At 40.5% G+C, this 18,547-nt stretch overlaps 1 protein-coding gene across 1 annotated transcript; it reads left to right on the top strand.

Moving 5' to 3' along the window:
* The first annotated feature begins 30 nt into the window (after positions 1–30).
* RAB2B (RAB2B, member RAS oncogene family) lies at positions 31–18,011 on the top strand. The gene is made up of 8 exons (XM_045900508.3): positions 31–218; positions 445–516; positions 2,885–2,952; positions 10,662–10,744; positions 11,166–11,258; positions 14,756–14,867; positions 15,456–15,524; positions 16,383–18,011. Exons 1-8 carry the CDS (start codon positions 173–175, stop codon positions 16,488–16,490), a joined length of 651 nt encoding a protein of 216 aa, XP_045756464.1. The 5' UTR covers positions 31–172; the 3' UTR covers positions 16,491–18,011.
* Positions 18,012–18,547: the final 536 nt, after the last annotated feature.

Below are 18,547 nucleotides of genomic sequence, written 5' to 3'. Positions count from 1 at the left end.
GGTGCTGTCCGGGTATTACAGTCGCTCCGATCGAGAGAGGATTTCAGGGGAGAGCAATAGAGACGTGATCTGGGCTAGAGGGGCCAGAGATTGGTAGATTGTGCGGCTAGAGAGGCCGGAGGTAAGTGGCTGTGGAAGTCGGGCGGACCCGGAATCCAGAGGAAACGGGACCATGACTTATGCTTATCTCTTCAAGTACATCATCATCGGGGACACAGGTAACTTGCGGGCGACTGCCCTCACGGCTGGGGTGGGGATCCGAAGTTCACAAATCGGGGCGTGGGGCGGGGCTCATTTAGTGGGCTGGGCGATTAAGTGAAGAGCGGGCGGGGGCGGGGCGGCCGGGGGCGGGGCTCGGGGCTCCCCTTCCCCAGCCCTGGACGCCCGGACTCGAGATTGTTCTTGGGCCGCGTGACTCCTAGAATGTGCGTCTTCCTCTTTTAGGTGTGGGGAAGTCATGTCTCCTCCTACAGTTTACGGACAAGCGGTTCCAGCCTGTCCACGACCTCACAATAGGTAAGTCCATCTGCCTGTCCCAGAAGAGGTAACGAAACCTGACTAGCTGAAATGGAAAGTTAGCAGGCTTCGGTATTCGAAGTAAAAAGTTACCTTTTTCTATTTTTAAGCTAGTCCAAAGTTATGGTAAATGAAGAGTGACTAACCAAATGCTGATAAATGGGGAGTGGTGTAAAGGGGAGTAAATCATTGAAAGGCAACTTCAGAGATGGGCGTGAGATATGGGTTCATTGCCGTGTTTTGTTTTTTTTTTTCCTAAATATAATTTGTGTGTTTATGGAAAATTCCACGAAAGCTTAACTGCTTTATTAAAAAACTCACCTTGTTTTGCTTTAAGTTAGTGCAAACGTCACGTATGTTTTTCAAAGTGATCACTAACATGCAGATTTTTGTGTGTGTTGGAGAGGAAGAAGTAAATTTGAAGAGCCCTCACAGACTTAGAAGGTAGATGAAACAGATGACCTTTAAAGAAAAGAGTGTAGTAGAATAACAAAATCACACTTGTGATCATGGAAGGCATAAACATTTGCTGCACATTTGTGTTAAGGCGGGGGCCTTCTGGGACTTTAACAACCCCTTCCCCATAATCTCCATAACCCCACTCTAAATGAATAATGTATATGAAACTAGCCTTCTTGCCATGCAGGTGCAGTTTCTGGGTAAAATCCCTAACTCCCATCCTTACCGTATCGCTACTTTCAGATCCCACCTTATTGATATCTGAGGCTACTTCTGCTCCCAAACACCTTATTCAGAGCCAAATAACTAATGGGGTTAGAAAAAGATGTAGAGGATAACATCTACAGGAAAATATCTTTGTAAGTTAATATGAAGTGAGCACAGTGTAATAGGTGCTAATGATACGTAGTGCCTAACCAGGCAGACACTGTGCCTGTCCTTAAGTAATTTATAGTCTTCCAATGTAGGAGGTGGGGCTGGATCAGATACTAAGTAAATTCCTATGGTAAAAGGGGAGGAGAGGCTGCAACCTCTATCTGGAAAGGCTGAAAATTGGATGAACAGGAGTTAGCCAGGCACAGGGGTTGTAGAGATGGAAAAGTGGTCAGGGCAAGAGGGAATAATATTTGTAAATGCTCAGGAATGTCAGATCAGACTACCTTTGGAAAACAAAGTAATTTAATATGGCTGGAGCATGAAATTTCAAGTGAAGAGTGGCAAGAAAATAAAGCTAGAGAATAAATTAGGGACCAAATTCTAAAACAGCTGAAGGTAATGAGCAAATGACAAATTTTAAAGTGGAGGAATGAATTGATCAAGTTTTTGCCAGAGTCCCATATAGGCTCTGTTTCTTTTTGAATTCAGACTTATATACCAAGATAAGACAGTTGGATAGAAAATATGTGCCAAATATAAGGATCTCTGAGTGCATAACTGGGGGAAGTTGCATAAAAGACAAATTTTATTTTTTAATTCGCTACTGAAATTCCATTTCTATTGTCCAGAAAGGGGGGAAAAATCTAGTGACTTTTTTTCAGTAGCTATCACTGTTCTTGATGAAGCAGTCTAGAGTAGTAAAAGAATTTTTTACATCGTATTAACTGCAGCATCTTAGAGTTGAGAGAGAGAGTCCTGATAATATTGTGTGGGGGGCCACCTATCAGCCCTTTAGCAGAAGCTAAATTAGTGCTCTTTCTTACTTGGAAATCAGAATTCCTCTAGTAAAATACTATATAAAAATAGAGCATAGGACAAATTGACTTATGATCAAGTATTTTCAGTTTGAGCGACTTTCAATTTTAAGTTTTGTCCTAACATTACTTGAAAGAGGATGAATGCCAGGTAAACCAAAACCTTTATTCAGACTGTCAGTTTCCATACTCCTATGAGGAAGGCTATTTTCTGATGAACTGTGGGAATTAGTTAGAGATCTGAAATGTATCATTCTTGGGAACCTATTTCTTAGGCTCTTTTCTCAAACCAAAAATTATGGAGTTGCAAAAAAATACTGGATTAGAGAGTGACTTTGAGGAAATGTTAGGAAATATTTCAAAATTTTTAGATTTTTTTTTTAAAAAGTTACAAATTAAACATTAATTACCTAATGAAATTTAAGTGTTAACATTACTAAAAATTCATTCACCTTTTCTACTTCTTACTTACTTTCATCTCCATATCTGCTTTTTGGTTACATTCCTGGGGTCATTATCACCTAGATTACAATTTTTTAATTCTAGAAGGAAAATGAAAGTTTAAGAAACACAAAATTAATTGTAGCAAATAGCAGTAATGGGCTTAGTGGTACTGAGTGCAGACAGAGGAGTCAGTTGGCACATTGGGGAAAAACAGACCTCTCAACATGGGTGATGTTCATGAGAATCACATCCTTTCTTTTGCTCTTCACTGACAGGTGTGGAGTTTGGGGCCCGTATGGTCAACATTGATGGAAAACAAATCAAACTGCAAATCTGGGATACGGTGAGAGAGAACAGGATAACTTAGTCCCTGACCAAGATCCAAACAGAACAGTAAAGGCTGATGCGGGGGCAAGGGGCCATGAGGGTGGGGCTGATGGTGAAGATGAGAGTAGAGGAAGAGTTTTCACTTTCATCTGTTACAGTTAAAATTCTGAATGCCGTGTCTTTGTATTTTTATTTTAAATTACCCAAGTAATGTATGAATTTGTCCTAGTAAAAATAAAAGCAAACGATATAAATGTATAGAGTAAAATGTGAATGTCCCCTTTCACACACACCAATCTCTTCCTTCCATTCCTGGTTTCTGCCTAATCAGTGTGAATGTTTCAGCGCTTATACTTTCAGATTTCTTTGTGTTCAGATACATACTCATGTACAAATATATGGTAGTGGTTTTGTTCTTGTTAGTTTTACATGCATAGAATCATGGCCGAGTAGACCTAGCTATGTTAATTAGTTTTTTTATTTAATAATTTCTATGTTTTGGATACTTCTGTGTTGATACATATATCTCTACCTCATTCCTTTTAACAACTATATAGACTCATAAAAAGTCTGTACCATCGTTTGTTTAACTGTACTCCCAATGACGGAAATTCAGGTTTCCAGTTTTCACCTTTGCAAATTTTCACTGAATGTCCTTGATTACTACATCTTTATGCAAATAGTTTGAGAATTTCTGTGGAATGCCTGCCCAGAAGTGGAAATTCTGGGTCAGAGGTTATGCGTATTTTAAAATTTGACAAATGTAGTACTGCTAAAATTTAGCTTGACTTAGTATAATTTTGTTTTATCCCCATAAACTGATTTTATGTGTATTATCTCATTTGATTTGTATCTTTCTTTTCTCTAAGGAAAATAATATCTCTATCTTTATTTAAAGTTAAAGGAAGCAAGCACAAAGTTCTTAATATTCAGCTAAAATCTGTTTTTGTTATTATTTCATTCTGGTTTTTTTTTCAAAACTCAAGAGCTGAAGCCCTTATAGCTATAAGCAGTACAGTGATTTTTCCTTTTTTTCCTTCCTTTCCCCTCCTCCCATCCTCCATCTCCCTATGCATGCAGGTGTCTGTCTTAAAAGTACAATTGATCCTTGAACAATATGTGTTTGAATTGCGCAGGTCCGTTCATATGCAAATTTTTTCAATAAATGTACTATGGTACTGTAAATGTATTTTCTTAACATTTTTATTCATTAGCTTATTTTACTGTAAAAATATAGCATTTAATAGAAATAACATACAAAACATGTTGATCGACATATGTTATGGGTAAGGCTTCTGGTCAGTGGTAGGTTATTGGTAGTTAAGGTTTGGAGGGGTCGAAGTTATACGAGGAATTTCTCCTACATGGTGGCCAGCCTCCCTAACTCCCCTCTTGTTCCCAAGTCAACTGGTTAACTTGCTGCTCTAAGCCCTTTTTGCAGAATCTTTTTCTGGTGGCTTCCAAGGTTGTTACCACCTTTGGTTGCACTGATTTATGAAGTGCTTTTAACTAGGATCATATTCTTTTGTACATTATTGGGTCATATTTGCAAGTATTTTAATAACCTTTTGCCCTTTTTTTTTTTTTTAAAGATTTTATTTATTTATTTGAGAGAGAGAATGAGAGAGAGAGCACATGAGAGGGGGGAGGGTCAGAGGGAGAAGCAGACTCACTGCCGAGCAGGGAGCCCGATGCGTGACTCGATCCAGGGACTCCAGGATCATGACCTGAGCCGAAGGCAGTCGCTTAACCAACTGAGCCACCCAGGCGCCCACCTTTTGCCCTCTGAACAGACTTTATATCTTTAATAGTGGAAGCACTAGCCACATACCTCTGAATCTTTCAAACTTGTTCTTTTGACTAGTTTTGTCTCTAGCCTTTTCCTCCCAGCTTAACCCAAGAGATACACTCTATGTTTGTTGCCAAGGTTAAGTTCATATATTTCTTAAACAGCTGTCACTCATCATCACTCATTTCCTTCTCCTTTCATTGTTTGGGCCCAGGGGTTCTTTGTCACTATTAACCCAAGTATGTATCTTGCAACTCTCCTTTTACTATCTCCTAATTTTTATATTTTCCGCAAAGATATATTTGCCCCCCTAAAGAGGCCATAGGACAAATTCTGAGCAGGTGACAGAGTGAAACCTATATATGTCAAGACTGGTAGTAGCTAGTTCTGCCTTTTTAATTTAAACCTCTACCATTTCTGAAAATGGATGTTTTCATGCCAGGAGACCCAATAGCTTCCAGTTAGTGCTATGGTCACAGTTATGAGAGTGTCTAAGTGTTGGTTTGCTGGCTTTTGTGTTGTTTTTTTTTTTTTTCTCCTTACATGGTAACATGAGACACAGTGGATCATAAAATAAGAAAGTTGAGAGCCACTGCTCTGTTGACAGGATCCTCAAGGACCATATGGCCTGGTAGTCACTTGTGATACAACTGGCCTAGTTGTTTTCTATTCTCTTTTTAATAATTGTTTTGAGATTAGACTAATATTTGTTGAACCATAAAAGAGATCAGGTTTCAGAATACTAGGTTTTCGGGGCACCTGGGTGGCTCAGTTGGTTAAGCGACTGCCTTCAGCTCAGGTCATGATCCTGGAGTCCCAGGATCGAGTCCCGCATCGGGCTCCCTGCTCAGATGCAAGTCTGCTTCTCCCTTGCACCCTTCCCCCTCTCATGCTCTCTCTTTCTCTCTCACCCTGTCTCTCAAATAAATAAAATCTTAAAAAAAAAAAATACTAGGTTTTCTACTTGAAATTTTTAAGAGATTCCTGCCTATGATGTAGTGTGTTTCTTGTCTGCACTCTTCTGGGTAAGCCTGATCTTTTTTTCCTTGTCAGCCCTGATCTACTCATTGCTTATCCACCTTGGTTTCCCATTTTGTTGACCCCATTCTCTCACATATTCCCAAAGTCATCTTACGTGAAAATATTTAGGGATTACCATGAGGGAATTTTTATTTATTTATTTATTTATTTATTTTATTTAAAAAAAAATTTTTTTTTTTTTTAAGATTTTTATTTATTTGCGAGAGAGAGAATGAGAGACAGCATGAGAGGGGGGAGGGTCAGAGGGAGAAGCAGGCTCCCTGCCGAGCAGGGAGCCCGATGTGGGACTCGATCCCGGGACTCCAGGATCATGACCTGAGCCAAAGGCAGTCGCTTAACCATCTGAGCCACCCAGGCGCCCAATGAGGGAATTTTTAAAGAGATCAGCTTACCCAAAGTTTTTTGTTGTCACTGTTCTGGTTATTGATAAGGATTTAGAGAGCTGTATTACTTTTTTTTTTTCTTTTTAGTAGGCTCCGTGCCCAATGTGGGGCTTGAACTCATGACCCTGAGGTCAAGAGTCATATGTTCCACCAACTAAGCCAGCCACATGCCCCTAGAGAGCCATATTATTGTTTGTCTCTTTTCATTCTATACATACAATTGCCCAAATAACCCATGCTAAACAAAGAGGTGTTATACTGTAGTTAATATAAAATACTGGTCAATCCCAAATTCATTTGTATTTTATTTCAGAATGCATTTTGATTCTTAGGAAATGAGCCTTTCTGACTTTGTAGGAATTGATACTTTAAACGATAGTTGACTCTTAAAACAATGTTGGGGTTAGGGACATCGACCCCTGTACAGTCAAAAATCTGCATATGACGTTTGACTCCCCAAAAACTTAACTACTTTTAAAAAAAATTTTATTCATTTATTTTAAGTAATCTCTACATGCAACGTGGGGCTTGGGCTTGAACTCATGACCCTGAGATCAAGGGTTGCATGCTCTTCTGACTAACCTAGCAAGGCATCCCCAAAAACTTAACTGCTAATAACCTACTGTTGACCAGAAGGCTTACCCATAACATAAAAAATCGATTAACATATATTTTGTATGTTATATGTATTATATACTATATCCTTATGATAAAGTAAGCTAGAGAAAAGAAACTGTTATTAAGGAAACCATAAGGGAGCAGTGCCTGGGTGGCTCAGTGGGTTAAGTGTCTGCCTTTGGCTCAGGTCATGATCCCAGGGTCCTGGGATTGAGCCCCTCATCGGGCTCTCTGCTTGGCAGGGAGCCTGCTTCTCCCTCTCCCTGCCACTCCCCCTGCTTGTGTGTGCGCTCTCTCTCTCTCTCAAATAAATGAATGAAAGTCTTCAAAAAAAAAAACCAAAAACCCACAAAAAACCATAAGGGAGAGGGGTGCCTGAATGGCTCAGTTGGTTAAGCATCTGACCCTTGATCTTAGCTCAGGTCTTGATCTCAGGGTTGTGAGTTCAAACCCCGCATTGGGGCTTAAAAAAAAATAAAAAAATAAAAATAAGGGGTGCCTGGGTGGCTCAGTTGTTAAGCGTCTACCTTTGGTTCAGCTCATGATCTCAGGGTCCTGGGATCAAGCCCTGCATCGGGCTCCCTGCTCTGTGGGAAGCCTGCTTCTCCCTCTCTCACTCCCCCTGCTTGTGTTCCCTCTCTCGCTGTGTCTTTCTTTATGAAATAAATAAAGTCTTTAAAAAACAACAAAAAAAAGTGATGGCTAGATCTTTAAAAAAAATAAAAAATAAAATCATAAGGGAGAGAAAATGCATTTACAGTGCTGTGCTATAAAAAAATCTGTGTGTAAGAGGATCTGAAATATTCAAACCCGTGTTATGCAAGGGTTAATTGTATATATCTTGAAACCATAATATGATTCTTCCACTTGTAGAAAATTCAAAAGGTGTTAATTCTCTTTATCATGCCTTATATCATACCTCCATCTTAATTCTTTGCTGCTTCAGATTTGTTTAATGGGGTTGGACAAAGATACCTCAAACCAACACAGACCAGCCCAAATTGAACCACTTATCTCTTTCTAGGTTATTGGTTCAACAAAAGTTCATGAACTGGACTCAGATGAAGAAGTAAAGGGATTTGATTTTTGTTTTTTAATTTTTAACTTAAAAAAATTTATTTTGAGAGAGAGAAAATGAGTAGGGGTGCGGCAGAGGGAGAGGGAGAAGCCGACTCCCTGCGAGGCAGGGAGCCTAACATGGGGTTCAATCCCAGGACTTTGGGATCATGACCTGAGCCTAAGGCAGATGTTTACCCGACTGAGCCACCCAGGCACTCCAGGGATTTTTTTAAAAATATTTATTTATTTATGTTAGAGAACACAAGCACATGCGTGCAAGCAGGGGGAGGGGGCAGAGGGAGAAGGAGAAAAGTAGACTCCCCGCTCAGCGGGGAGCCCAACATGGGCTTGATCCCATGACCGTGAGATCATAATGTGAGCTGAAATCAAGAGTTGGACACTGAATCGACTGAGCCACCACCCAGGCACTCAGGGGATTTGGTTTTAAGAGGCATTTTCTGATGAGCCTCTGGAAGTATTTTTAGCTGCTAAAGTTAAATGCTGCCATGTGTCTCAACCATCACATAGGCCTCCCTCAAGATTTCCCTTTAGTTCCTAGAAGGCCACAGGGAGGGAGGGGCCTTTCAACATAGCAGAAGAGGAGAAAAAGTAAGGTAAAAGCAAAATGGTAATCAAATAATTTAAGACCTAAAACTATTAGGGTCTAAATAAAACGTTAAGTGAGCTCTTAAAGGGGAAAAATATGTTTTAAGTCTTAAAGTATTGTTAATATTACCAACAAAGTTCTTTAGAATTATTTTTGATTTTGGTGTTCTAAGAGGTACACAACTCACTAAAACATTTGTATGATTCTTGTAGAAAGAGATCTCATGTTGTTGGAAAAATAACCTTAGAATTAATGTACTGGAACTCTCTTCTCACCTTCAAACCCAGGTTTAGATTATATGATGTAATGGCTAATAGAATAAATCTTTGTGCTAGGATGCACTAAGATCCTAAGTTTAATTATGGATTCAGCATTTATAGATTTTATAACTTTTGGCCAGTTACCCCTTTGAGCTTCAATTTCCCCATTTGTGTTAGTATTCACTGTTACTGTTTTTATACTATGAGAAGGCCATTTTTTCCCCATCTTTAAAATATGAATAGTAGTTTTTCTTCCTAACCTTTATGTAGGGATATGAGAATAAATGATTTCAAGAAGGTGAAAACTTGGGGTGCCTGGGTGGCTCAGTTGGTTAAGTGCCTGCCTTCAGATCAGGCCATGATCTCAGGGTCCTGAGATCGAGTCCCACATTGGGCTCCCTGCTCAACGGGGAGTCAGCTTTTCCCTCCCTCTCTGCCGCTCCCCGTTTGTGCTCTGTGTGCGTGTGTGTCAAATAAAATCTTTAAAAAAAAAAAAAGAATGTGAAAACTTTTTTCTTTTTCTTTCTTTTTTTTGAGATTTATTATTTGAACAATCTCTACACCCAATGTGGAGCACGTACTCACGACCCCGAGATCAATAGTCAGATGCTCCACTACTAAGCCAGTACAAGAATGTGAAAACTTTTCTAATAGGACAGATTCAGTGCCTAGGATATTATTAATAATAATATGCTATTATTATTTAAAAGATGCTTTTGCTGCCTGTAAGGAGGAAAAATAACCCACAACTATTCATCAAGAAAGCAAAAGTACCCAATATATGGGGGCATTAATAAATTGCTCAGTTACAAATATCGTGGTCCCATTTGGAAATGAGATTAGAGTGTGAATATTGTTTTGTTTTGTTTTTTAAAGATTTTATTTATTTGACAAAAAGAGATAACGAGAGCAGGAACACAAGCAGGGGGAGTGGGAGAGGGAGAAGCAGGCTTCCCGCCAAGCAGGGAGCCCGATGCGGGGCTCGATCCCAAGACCCTGGGATCGTGACCTGAGCCAAAGGCAGACGCTTAACAACTGAGCCACCCAGGCGCCCCATGAATATTGGGTTTTTAAAGGAAAACTCTGTCCCGGGCCCTGGGCTTCTTTCCCTGTTCCTTATTCTTATTTGCTATGACAAGATCCCTTGGTAGTCCCACCTTTAGTAGTGGAACACTAAATGTCAATTAGCATATGCCCAATTTAAGTGCTTTGTATCTGACTACTTTTCTACATTGACCCATTGGAATGAAACTTCCAATAGACAAGGAATTAGCATTCTAAGATAAGTTTCCTTTTTACAGATAAAAGAATATAAATAGATAGGTTAATGTGATGTGTTCAGCATCATGTGGGGATTGAAATGTTCTTGAGTTTCTAGTCCTATTTCCAGTTGTCCTCTCCTAGGAGATACTGGAAAATATATGAGAATGTCTTCGATTGTCACACTGACAGTGGGGTGCTACTGGCATTTAGTGACTGGGAGCCAGGGATGCTAAACACTCAGCAGTTTGATGGACAGTCTCACAGGAACAATTGTCCCACCCTCAATGTCAACTGTGCTTCCGTTGAAAAATGTTAATTTCCCACCTGGACATCTCCTTGGGCAGTCTGTTTCCTTCCTCTAATTCTCTTTTCTTTTCTTTTTTTTTAAAGATTTATTTATTTGACAGAGAGACAGACAGTGAGAGAGGGAACACAAGCAGGGGTAGTAGGAGAGGGAGAAGCAGGCTTCCCGCTGAGCAGGGAGCCCGATGCGGGGCTCGATCCCAGGACCCCGGGACCATGACCTGAGCCAAAGGCAGACGCTTAATGACTGAGCCACCCAGGCGCCCCTCTAATTCTCTTTTCTTAATAGAAGTTCTTTTTTAAAGTTAAGTCCTTTGTGTTAGAGTGGAATGTGATCAAGTCCCTGCTCTGGAAATAATCTGGTTTTGTTGGGATTTCTTTGTTGCCATGTTGGTGGGCAAGGCTGGGCAAGAATCCTTCCGCTCTATCACCCGTTCCTACTACAGGGGAGCTGCTGGAGCACTGCTGGTGTACGACATCACAAGGTGAGTCAGATCAGCTGGGCCGGAGGGAGCCTTTTCCCCATGTTCTCAAAATCTTTTTTTTTTTTAAGATTTTATTTATTTATTTATTTGAGAGAGAGAGAGAGAGAAATAGCATGAGAGGGGAGAGGGTCAGAGGGAGAAGCAGGTTCCCCGCTGAGCTGGGAGCCCGATGCGGGACTCCATCCCAGGACTCCGGGATCATGACCTGAGCTGAAGGCAGTAGCTTAACCAACTGAGCCACCCAGGCGCCCTCAAAATCTTTTTCTTTTCTGTGTTCTGGTTCTGGTGAGAAGCTAAAGAAGAAAGGCTTCTCTAATACTTTCTTTTAGACATGTAGTTTTCCCCCTTTTCCCATGTGTTTGGAATTACTTTGGCATTTTGAAATAGACCTCTGACCCACTTTTAAACTTTTCTGCTGTAGGCGTGAAACCTTCAACCACCTGACTTCCTGGTTAGAGGATGCCCGGCAACACTCCAGCTCCAACATGGTTATCATGCTGATTGGGAATAAGAGGTAAAATTTTATTTGTAGAAATAATAAGGACCGGAAGTAATGTAAGTGCCCTATGGACATTGAATCACTTGGTCCCTAAACTTTTTTAGTTTACGGTGCTCTTAGTAAATAAATAAATAAATAAATAAATAAATAAATAAATAAATAAATGTGAAATATGCATAAGGTAGAATTTACCATTTTAACCATTTTTTTAAAGATTTTATTTACTTTGAGAGAGAAAATGCACGCTTGGGGGTTGCAGGAGGAGAGAGAGAAACAGAGAGAGCACAAGCAAGGGTAGTGGCAGGCAGAGGGAGAAGGACAAGCAGACTCCTCACTGAGCAGGGAGCCCATGTGGGGCTCGATCCCAGGACCCTGAGATCATGACCAGAGCCAAAGTCAGACTCTTAACAGACTGAGCCACCATGCTCCCCAAAGAGAAACGTTCTTTTTTTTTTTTTTAAGATTTTATTTATTTGACAGAGACACAGTGAGAGAGAGGGAACACAAGCAGGGGGAGTGGGAGAGAGAAGCAGGCTTCCCGCTGAACAGGGAGCCTGATGTGGGGCTCGATCCCAGGACCCTGGGATCATGACCTGAGCTGAAGGCAGATGCTTAACGACCAAGCCACCCAGGCGCCCCTCAAAGAGAAACTTTTAATTGCTTTAGATTTACATTTTAAAAAACTCTTAAATTTACTGAGGTAATATATAAAAAAAAAAACAGATAAACTTTATAATTAACAGGTCTACTACTCTGCCCGCAATGCCGGTTCTGCCTGAGAGGGCAGCTCACTCTACTCCTACCTACAACTAAAGAATGAAATAAAATAGGTAAACACTAAATCTCGTACCAATCGTTACAAGAAGCATTAAAAAAAAATTTAGGGTCAAGGGCGCCTGGGTGGCTCAGTTGGTTAATTAAGTGTCTGCCTTCGGCTCAGGTCATGATCCCAGGGTCCTGGGATCCAGCCCCGCATCAGGCTCCTTGCTCAGCGGGGAGTCTGCTTCTTCTCCCTCTGCCATTCCCCCTGCTTGTGCTCTCTGGCTCTCTCTCTCTCTGTCAAATAAATAAACAATCTTAAAAAAAATAAAATAAATTTAGGGTGGAAAAGTCATCTGTTAAGTCATCTGTTAATATCTTACACAAGTTTACTCCGTCCTTCTAGAGTAAAGTGTGAATCCAAGGCTGAGCTTTTAAAAATGTGCTCATCTGCCTCTCTCCCCACAATTTCTCCCTCCAGGAACACTCAGAACTAACAGTTCCCTGTTGCAAGTTTCCGGCAGCAGCCACATGGCAGGGCTCCTTGGGCAGTCCCTGCGCCCCGGAAAACAAAGGGGATTCCCAGCCATTGTCCTCCATGGTGCTGAGCATCACCAGCACTAGAGAGTGAGAATCTTAAAGAGGCTCCACGCTGGGTGTGGAGCTCAATCTCACGACCCTGAGATCATGACCTGAGCCAAAATCAAGAGTTGGACGCTTAACTGACTGAGCCACCCAGGCGCCCCAGTTTTGTGCTTGCTTTTTATCACAGCAACTGCCAGAAATTCAGGTTACACAAACATATGCAAATATTGAGCAGGATCTATTTTGATCTGATAGTGACCTTGCTAACTGTCTTAAGCTTATAATTCATGTGGTGTTCTGATGTTGAGTGTCAGCTGTGTTTCCCTTGAAAATTTATCCTGGGGCAAAAAAAAAGAAAAAAAAGTATCCTGTGGTACTCTTGTGAGTTGGTAGTAGTGCCTAGAGTGCACCGTTTGAGAACTGTGGCCACAGACTTACTGTACTCATTTATTTGAACTGTGTTCTAAATGTCTGTTTGCCAGACCCTGAGTGTATGAGGCGAGAAAGAGTCATACCCCTGCTCCTGTAGAGCTTATAGTTTATTGGAGACATAAATATTAAATATAAAAGGATTTATGTCTTATTACAAACTGTGATAAATGCAGTGAAGGAAAGAAAGGTACTATAAAAGAGGGTAACAGGGTACTGTTTTTAATTAAGGGTGATAGTTAAGCTGGAATCTGAAGGATAGGTAAGAGTTCAGTGAGCACAGTTTGAAAAAGAGAAAAGTATCAGATGGGGGAGCAAACTGAAAGCCTTGAACTGGGAAGAACCTTGGCAAGGTCATGATATTGAAAGAAATCGGTGTGGTTGGGCTGAATCAAGGGGGAATGGTACAAGATGAGGTTGGGAAGGTAGGCAGGTGCCAGAACTCCTAGCACTTTCAGGCCTTAGGAAGAAATGTGAATTTTATTCTAAATATAGTAGGAAGTTTTAAGAGTTTTAAGCAGAGATGTGGCTTGATTAGATTTTAAAAGATCACCCTGGAGGGGAGCAGGGGTTGAAGTGGGATGTTCATTTCAGTAGCCTAAATGTGAATGGTGGCATGGACTCGGGTGATGACACCAGAGAGAGGGAAAATGATGGTGTTAAGGTGCATTTTGGAAGTACCTCGCTTTGGGATGAATTGGGTGTTTGGAGTGAAGAAGGAAAAGCTGTTAAAATTTGACATCCTGGATTTAGCTTCTGTCCTATATGGAGATGTGGAAGCCTGGAGCAGAAGTAGTTTGGGGGAAAAGATGAAGTTCTGTTTTGATGTATGTGTCAGGTGCCTTTTACACATCAGACTGGAAATGAAGAACAGACAAATGGACAAGAGATCTGGAACTTAGAGGAGCAGCTGGGCTAGAGGTAGACATTTAGATGGGTAGTTCTTCCCTGGTCTTCACACAGCTGGTGAATGATAAATATATATTTTATAGATTTGTTGTTCTTCAGTGAGCTTACTCTTTGATTTCTTTTCATGGTTGGAAAACTGGCAATCTCTGAAATGCAAATTTCCAGTTAGAAAAATGAAAATCAGTCCATCCTTACCTTCGTCTGTAGCCTTTTATCCTGTCTTGTCATAAAGTCTTTCCATGCCACCTGATTCTCTTTCTCAGTCTGTGGCTTTATCTTTTTTCCCCTCATACCACCTAACTTTATAAATTTTTGTCCTAAGTCTTTCATTTCCCTGGTGGCAAGCTGCTATTATATATGTTAATAATGAGACTAATGAGAGTTAAGGCAGCTGTGTTCTCCTTACTCCTGGCATTCTCTATTCTTGGGTTGATTCCAGTAAAAGAGGAAGATGGAGCATCTATGACTTTTCTGCTTTCTAACAACTGCAATTTCCCTTTCATCTTCTTTCTTGGCTCTTACTGGATCTCATTCCAGCATGGGCCACAGTAAGCCTTGAGTAACTATGGGGCTTGCCTAACTATAAACCTTTTTCTCTATAAGAGAGTAAGGTATTATCCTCAACCATGCAGCAACTGTCATGAATTTGAAGAACCATTTTCCAAGAAGCTACAGAAATCAGTAACCCTGTATTAAGAGAAAATCGTGTAGGATCTACATTCTTCGTGTATTATCTGCTGGTTGAAACAACCATGGGAATCTTTTAGAATAAGAATTTCTTCTTTCACTTGGATCTTTTTTTAGTTATCTCCCCAATTAATCTCTTGCAGTGACTTAGAGTCCCGTAGGGATGTGAAGAGAGAAGAAGGAGAGGCCTTTGCCCGGGAGCATGGACTTATCTTTATGGAAACGTCAGCCAAAACAGCCTGCAATGTTGAAGAGGTACTACTTGGGAAAAAGTAGGGAAAACTTTTGAGAGATGACCCCATATCTTTATTCTTTTATTCAGAATTTTCTTCTATAAGACCATAGCTAAGGAAACGATGTCTTGTGGTCACATTGACCATGTTTCCCTTTAAGGGAATTGTCCTTTTTTTTGTTTTGCCTTGATTCCTACAGTGGAGTTTTACTTTTGCCTTGTGTAACATTAATTGGTAAGTGTGGATTAGACACCAGTGTTGCTTGTAAATATTTTAGTTGGAGGATCTCATGGGTTCTACTGTAGTCATTCTGAAGCCTGCTATTGACTGTATCTTCAGTAATTAATTGAAAACAGAGCATGTTTGTTTTATTTGGAGAAGGTGCCAATCTAAGGAACATCTTTGGTATCAAAATACCATATACTCCCTTTTTTCTTTTTAAAACAGAGACTTGGGCAGGGGGCAGTATTTTTACTTCTGTATTTTTACTCTGGTCTCAATGGTTCCTAATTCATACCTTAGAAATCCAAGTATGAATAGTATTTGTATTACCTTTTCCTGTTAGATTTCTTAAACTTGAGCCTAATAATATGATTTATGTCTCCTTTAGGCCTTCATTAACACAGCCAAAGAAATATATAGGAAGATCCAGCAGGGTTTATTTGATGTCCACAATGAGGTGAGAAGGGGGGGTGCTGACAGTTAACTTTGCTTTGTGTTAAAGAGGACAAGAAATCCTCTAGAATGTAAGCATTTCCTTTCTAACATCATGCAATTTTGAAACTATGCCAATTCATACTTGATTTTTTTTATGTAGGGAGAGAGAAATCTGTCATTTTCTGTTTTTTCTCAAGTCTGGGCCCCAGAATGCTTAAAGAGATAATTAGTTGGTATCTAAAATGTTTATACAGTATGGGAGGTTTTCTTTACACTATCCCAGTGTTTAGGGGTGATGTAATTCCTAACTGCTCAACAGGGCCATTTCTATAAAGCAGATTCTGTGGCAAAACAAAGAATTATATGCTGACATCTACTCTTTCGCCTCCTCCTGCTCTTAACCTCATCTCATCCTGATTCTGCACATAGCTATGAAACCTAAATATGACTCTTACCTTAAAAATGGGCACAAGACAGGTGCCTGGGTGGCTCAGTCGGTTAAGCATCCGACTGTTGATTTCGGCTCAGGTCAGGATCTCAGGGGTTGTGAGGTCAAGCCCTATGTTGGGCTCCGCACTGGGCTTGGAGACTGCTTAAAGATTCTCTCTCTCCCTCTCCCTCTGCCCCTTCGCCTCCACCCTCACTTAAAAAAAATGGGCATAAGAGTCACTTGTCATCTATAATACTTATATCTGAGCTGGTCATCTCATCTTTATTGTTGAAGATTATTGTTCTGCATCAGTTGGGCGGGCACATGGTTACCTGCCAAAGCCATATCTGCTTCTAAAAAATGTAATTTCTGATTTCTCTTTTTATCCCCGTCTTTTATTCCAATTACTTTAGCACTGAGGTGGGAACTCTTGCCTCTTTTCTTTTACAGGCAAATGGCATCAAGATTGGTCCTCAGCAGTGTATTTCAACATCAGTAGGACCCAGCGCGTCCCAGCGGAACTCTAGTGAAATAGGGTCCAACTCCGGCTGCTGCTGAATATCTGGCCTGGACTCTTTTTTCCTTCCTGGAACAGCTTCAGATCAATAGGCTTAAAGAAAGAGGTCTTACTTGCTTTGGCTGAGAAAAGCCTCTTTTCAAGGTGTGATGTTTTGCCTTTCCACTTAAAGACCAGGGAAGAATTTGAGCCCTTATTGACCTGTCCTCCTTCAGGGACGTGAGCATTCCCTATAGATTAGGGCTCTTCTCATCCTCCTATTTTAATTTCTAAAATGTTAGGATCAAAGTTGATTGTCGTGGTAGCTCAAAAATAAATTCTTTTATAAGCATACACAATTGGCTCCCCACCAAAAATTAGTAACAAGGGTCTAGGACATTCTGCTTGAGCACTTGATTTTACTGGGATCTAGCTGGCTGGCCTTTGGATGGTGGATCCTATATCTAGGAATTTCATTGATTGTTTTCACTTGCCATTTTGTAAGAGTTCTTGCAGAAGGCAGTTCCTTCTACTTGAACTGCTCAAGGATGCTGAATAATTTTCTACCATCCTATTGCTAATTTATTTGTCTCAGAGTAACCATAAAACTTTTGAGAGCAGTGGAGTTGCTCCTGGCCCTATGGCTACTTATCATCATTACCTAAAGAAAACCTCCTTCCCTGTTTGTTTTAGGGATCAGACCTAACACTGCAGTGTCTTTCACCAAATTAACCCCCTACTGTTTCATCACACTTCTCAACGAGACCTATTTAGACTTTCTACTCTAATCAAGCTAATCTGCTTACTGGACATGACATATTTACTTCCACTTCTATGCCTTTGCATATGCCCTACTCTCTGCTAACATTATACTCAGTCCCCAGATTTTTCCTTCAGAAAACCTTCTTTGACCTAGGGACTTCTAAATAATTATTGACCCAGTACCCCTTAGGCTTTCATATGTTGTTTATTCATATGTATATTTATTTATATTTATGTTACTTTGTAAATTTGTGCGTGGAATCTGTCTCCCATATAGGCTGTAAGCTCCTTGAGAGCAGGAACCGTGTTATCCCTTTACTTTTGTAAACCACTCCCTCCACTATTCCTTCACAGTGCCTAGTGCTACTCATTTTGTGATCATTGGACTTGACTGACATACTTAAACATTTGGAACAGGTTTATTGTAGACTGCAGAGGAAACAAAAGGCCTTAGAGTCATCTCTTTGTAATTCTCAGTCTCTTCCATCTGCTTACCCTGGATTCCATATTGCTCTTACCCCTCACCCCTCTTTCCCTTCCCTGGCTCTTTGCCTCCATTCCATGCAGCTACAGTAAGGCTGTCAGCTTCCAAGCAGTCAGATAAGTGGGTACCTCTCCAAGCATTTTTCTTTTCAAGGGCATATACTACTATGCTAAGCAAATTTGCCTTTGCTTCACTCATCAGGCAGCCTTCTGGGTCAGTTTTTGTATCTTTTGCCTTGATGTCCTATTCTCTTCCACAGCATTGAGGTCTCATGAATTTTTCTAATTTTTTTGTTGTTGATGAATTGTTTCATTATTAAATATATGCATGTATCCAAGCTGCTCATATTTCATGTGTTCTTTCTGATTTTATCCCAAACATATGTAGATACTCTCCTTCTAGGAAATTGTATCAAAGGTATTATTGGAAAAAGGCTCCTTGAGATACACTCATTTTTTTTTTTAAGTTTTATTCCAGTTAACATACAGTGTAGTATTAGTTTCAGGTGTACAATATAGCGATTCAACACTTCATACATCACCCGGTGCTCATCACAAGTGCAGATCCATTCATTTTATACTAAGTTTTGCCCCCTGTTAGTAGTAGTAATAAACACTACACCACAAGAAGTTGGAGGACTTTTTTTTTTTTTAAATATTTTATTTATTTATTTGACAGAGAGAGAGAGACAGTGAGAGAGGGAACACAAGCAGGGGGAGTGGGAGAGGGAGAAGCAGGCCTCCTGCCGAGCAGGGAGCCCGATGCGGGGCTTGATCTCAGGACCCTGAGATCATGACCTGAGCCGAAGGCAGACGCTTAACGACTGAGCCACCCAGGCGCCCCGAAGTTGGAGGACTTTTGGGGTAGTGCTTT

The sequence above is a fragment of the Mirounga angustirostris genome, unplaced genomic scaffold, assembly GCF_029215605.1.
Source record: "Mirounga angustirostris isolate CCGP_5_RB_7025 unplaced genomic scaffold, mMirAng1.0.hap1 SCAF_9, whole genome shotgun sequence".
Classification (NCBI taxonomy): Eukaryota; Metazoa; Chordata; class Mammalia; order Carnivora; family Phocidae; genus Mirounga; species Mirounga angustirostris.
Note: the sequence above shows the minus strand (reverse complement) of the source record. Positions and strands in the feature narration are given on the sequence as shown.

Bases quoted from the DNA above. Each gene is read 5' to 3' on its own strand.
- RAB2B (XM_045900508.3), top strand. From the start codon at position 173: ATGACTTATGCTTATCTCTTCAAGTACATCATCATCGGGGACACAG. The intron at 10,745-11,165 runs GTGAGTCAGATC...TTTCTGCTGTAG, and splicing joins CTGGTGTACGACATCACAAG to GCGTGAAACCTTCAACCACC. The intron at 15,525-16,382 runs GTGAGAAGGGGG...TTTCTTTTACAG, and splicing joins TATTTGATGTCCACAATGAG to GCAAATGGCATCAAGATTGG.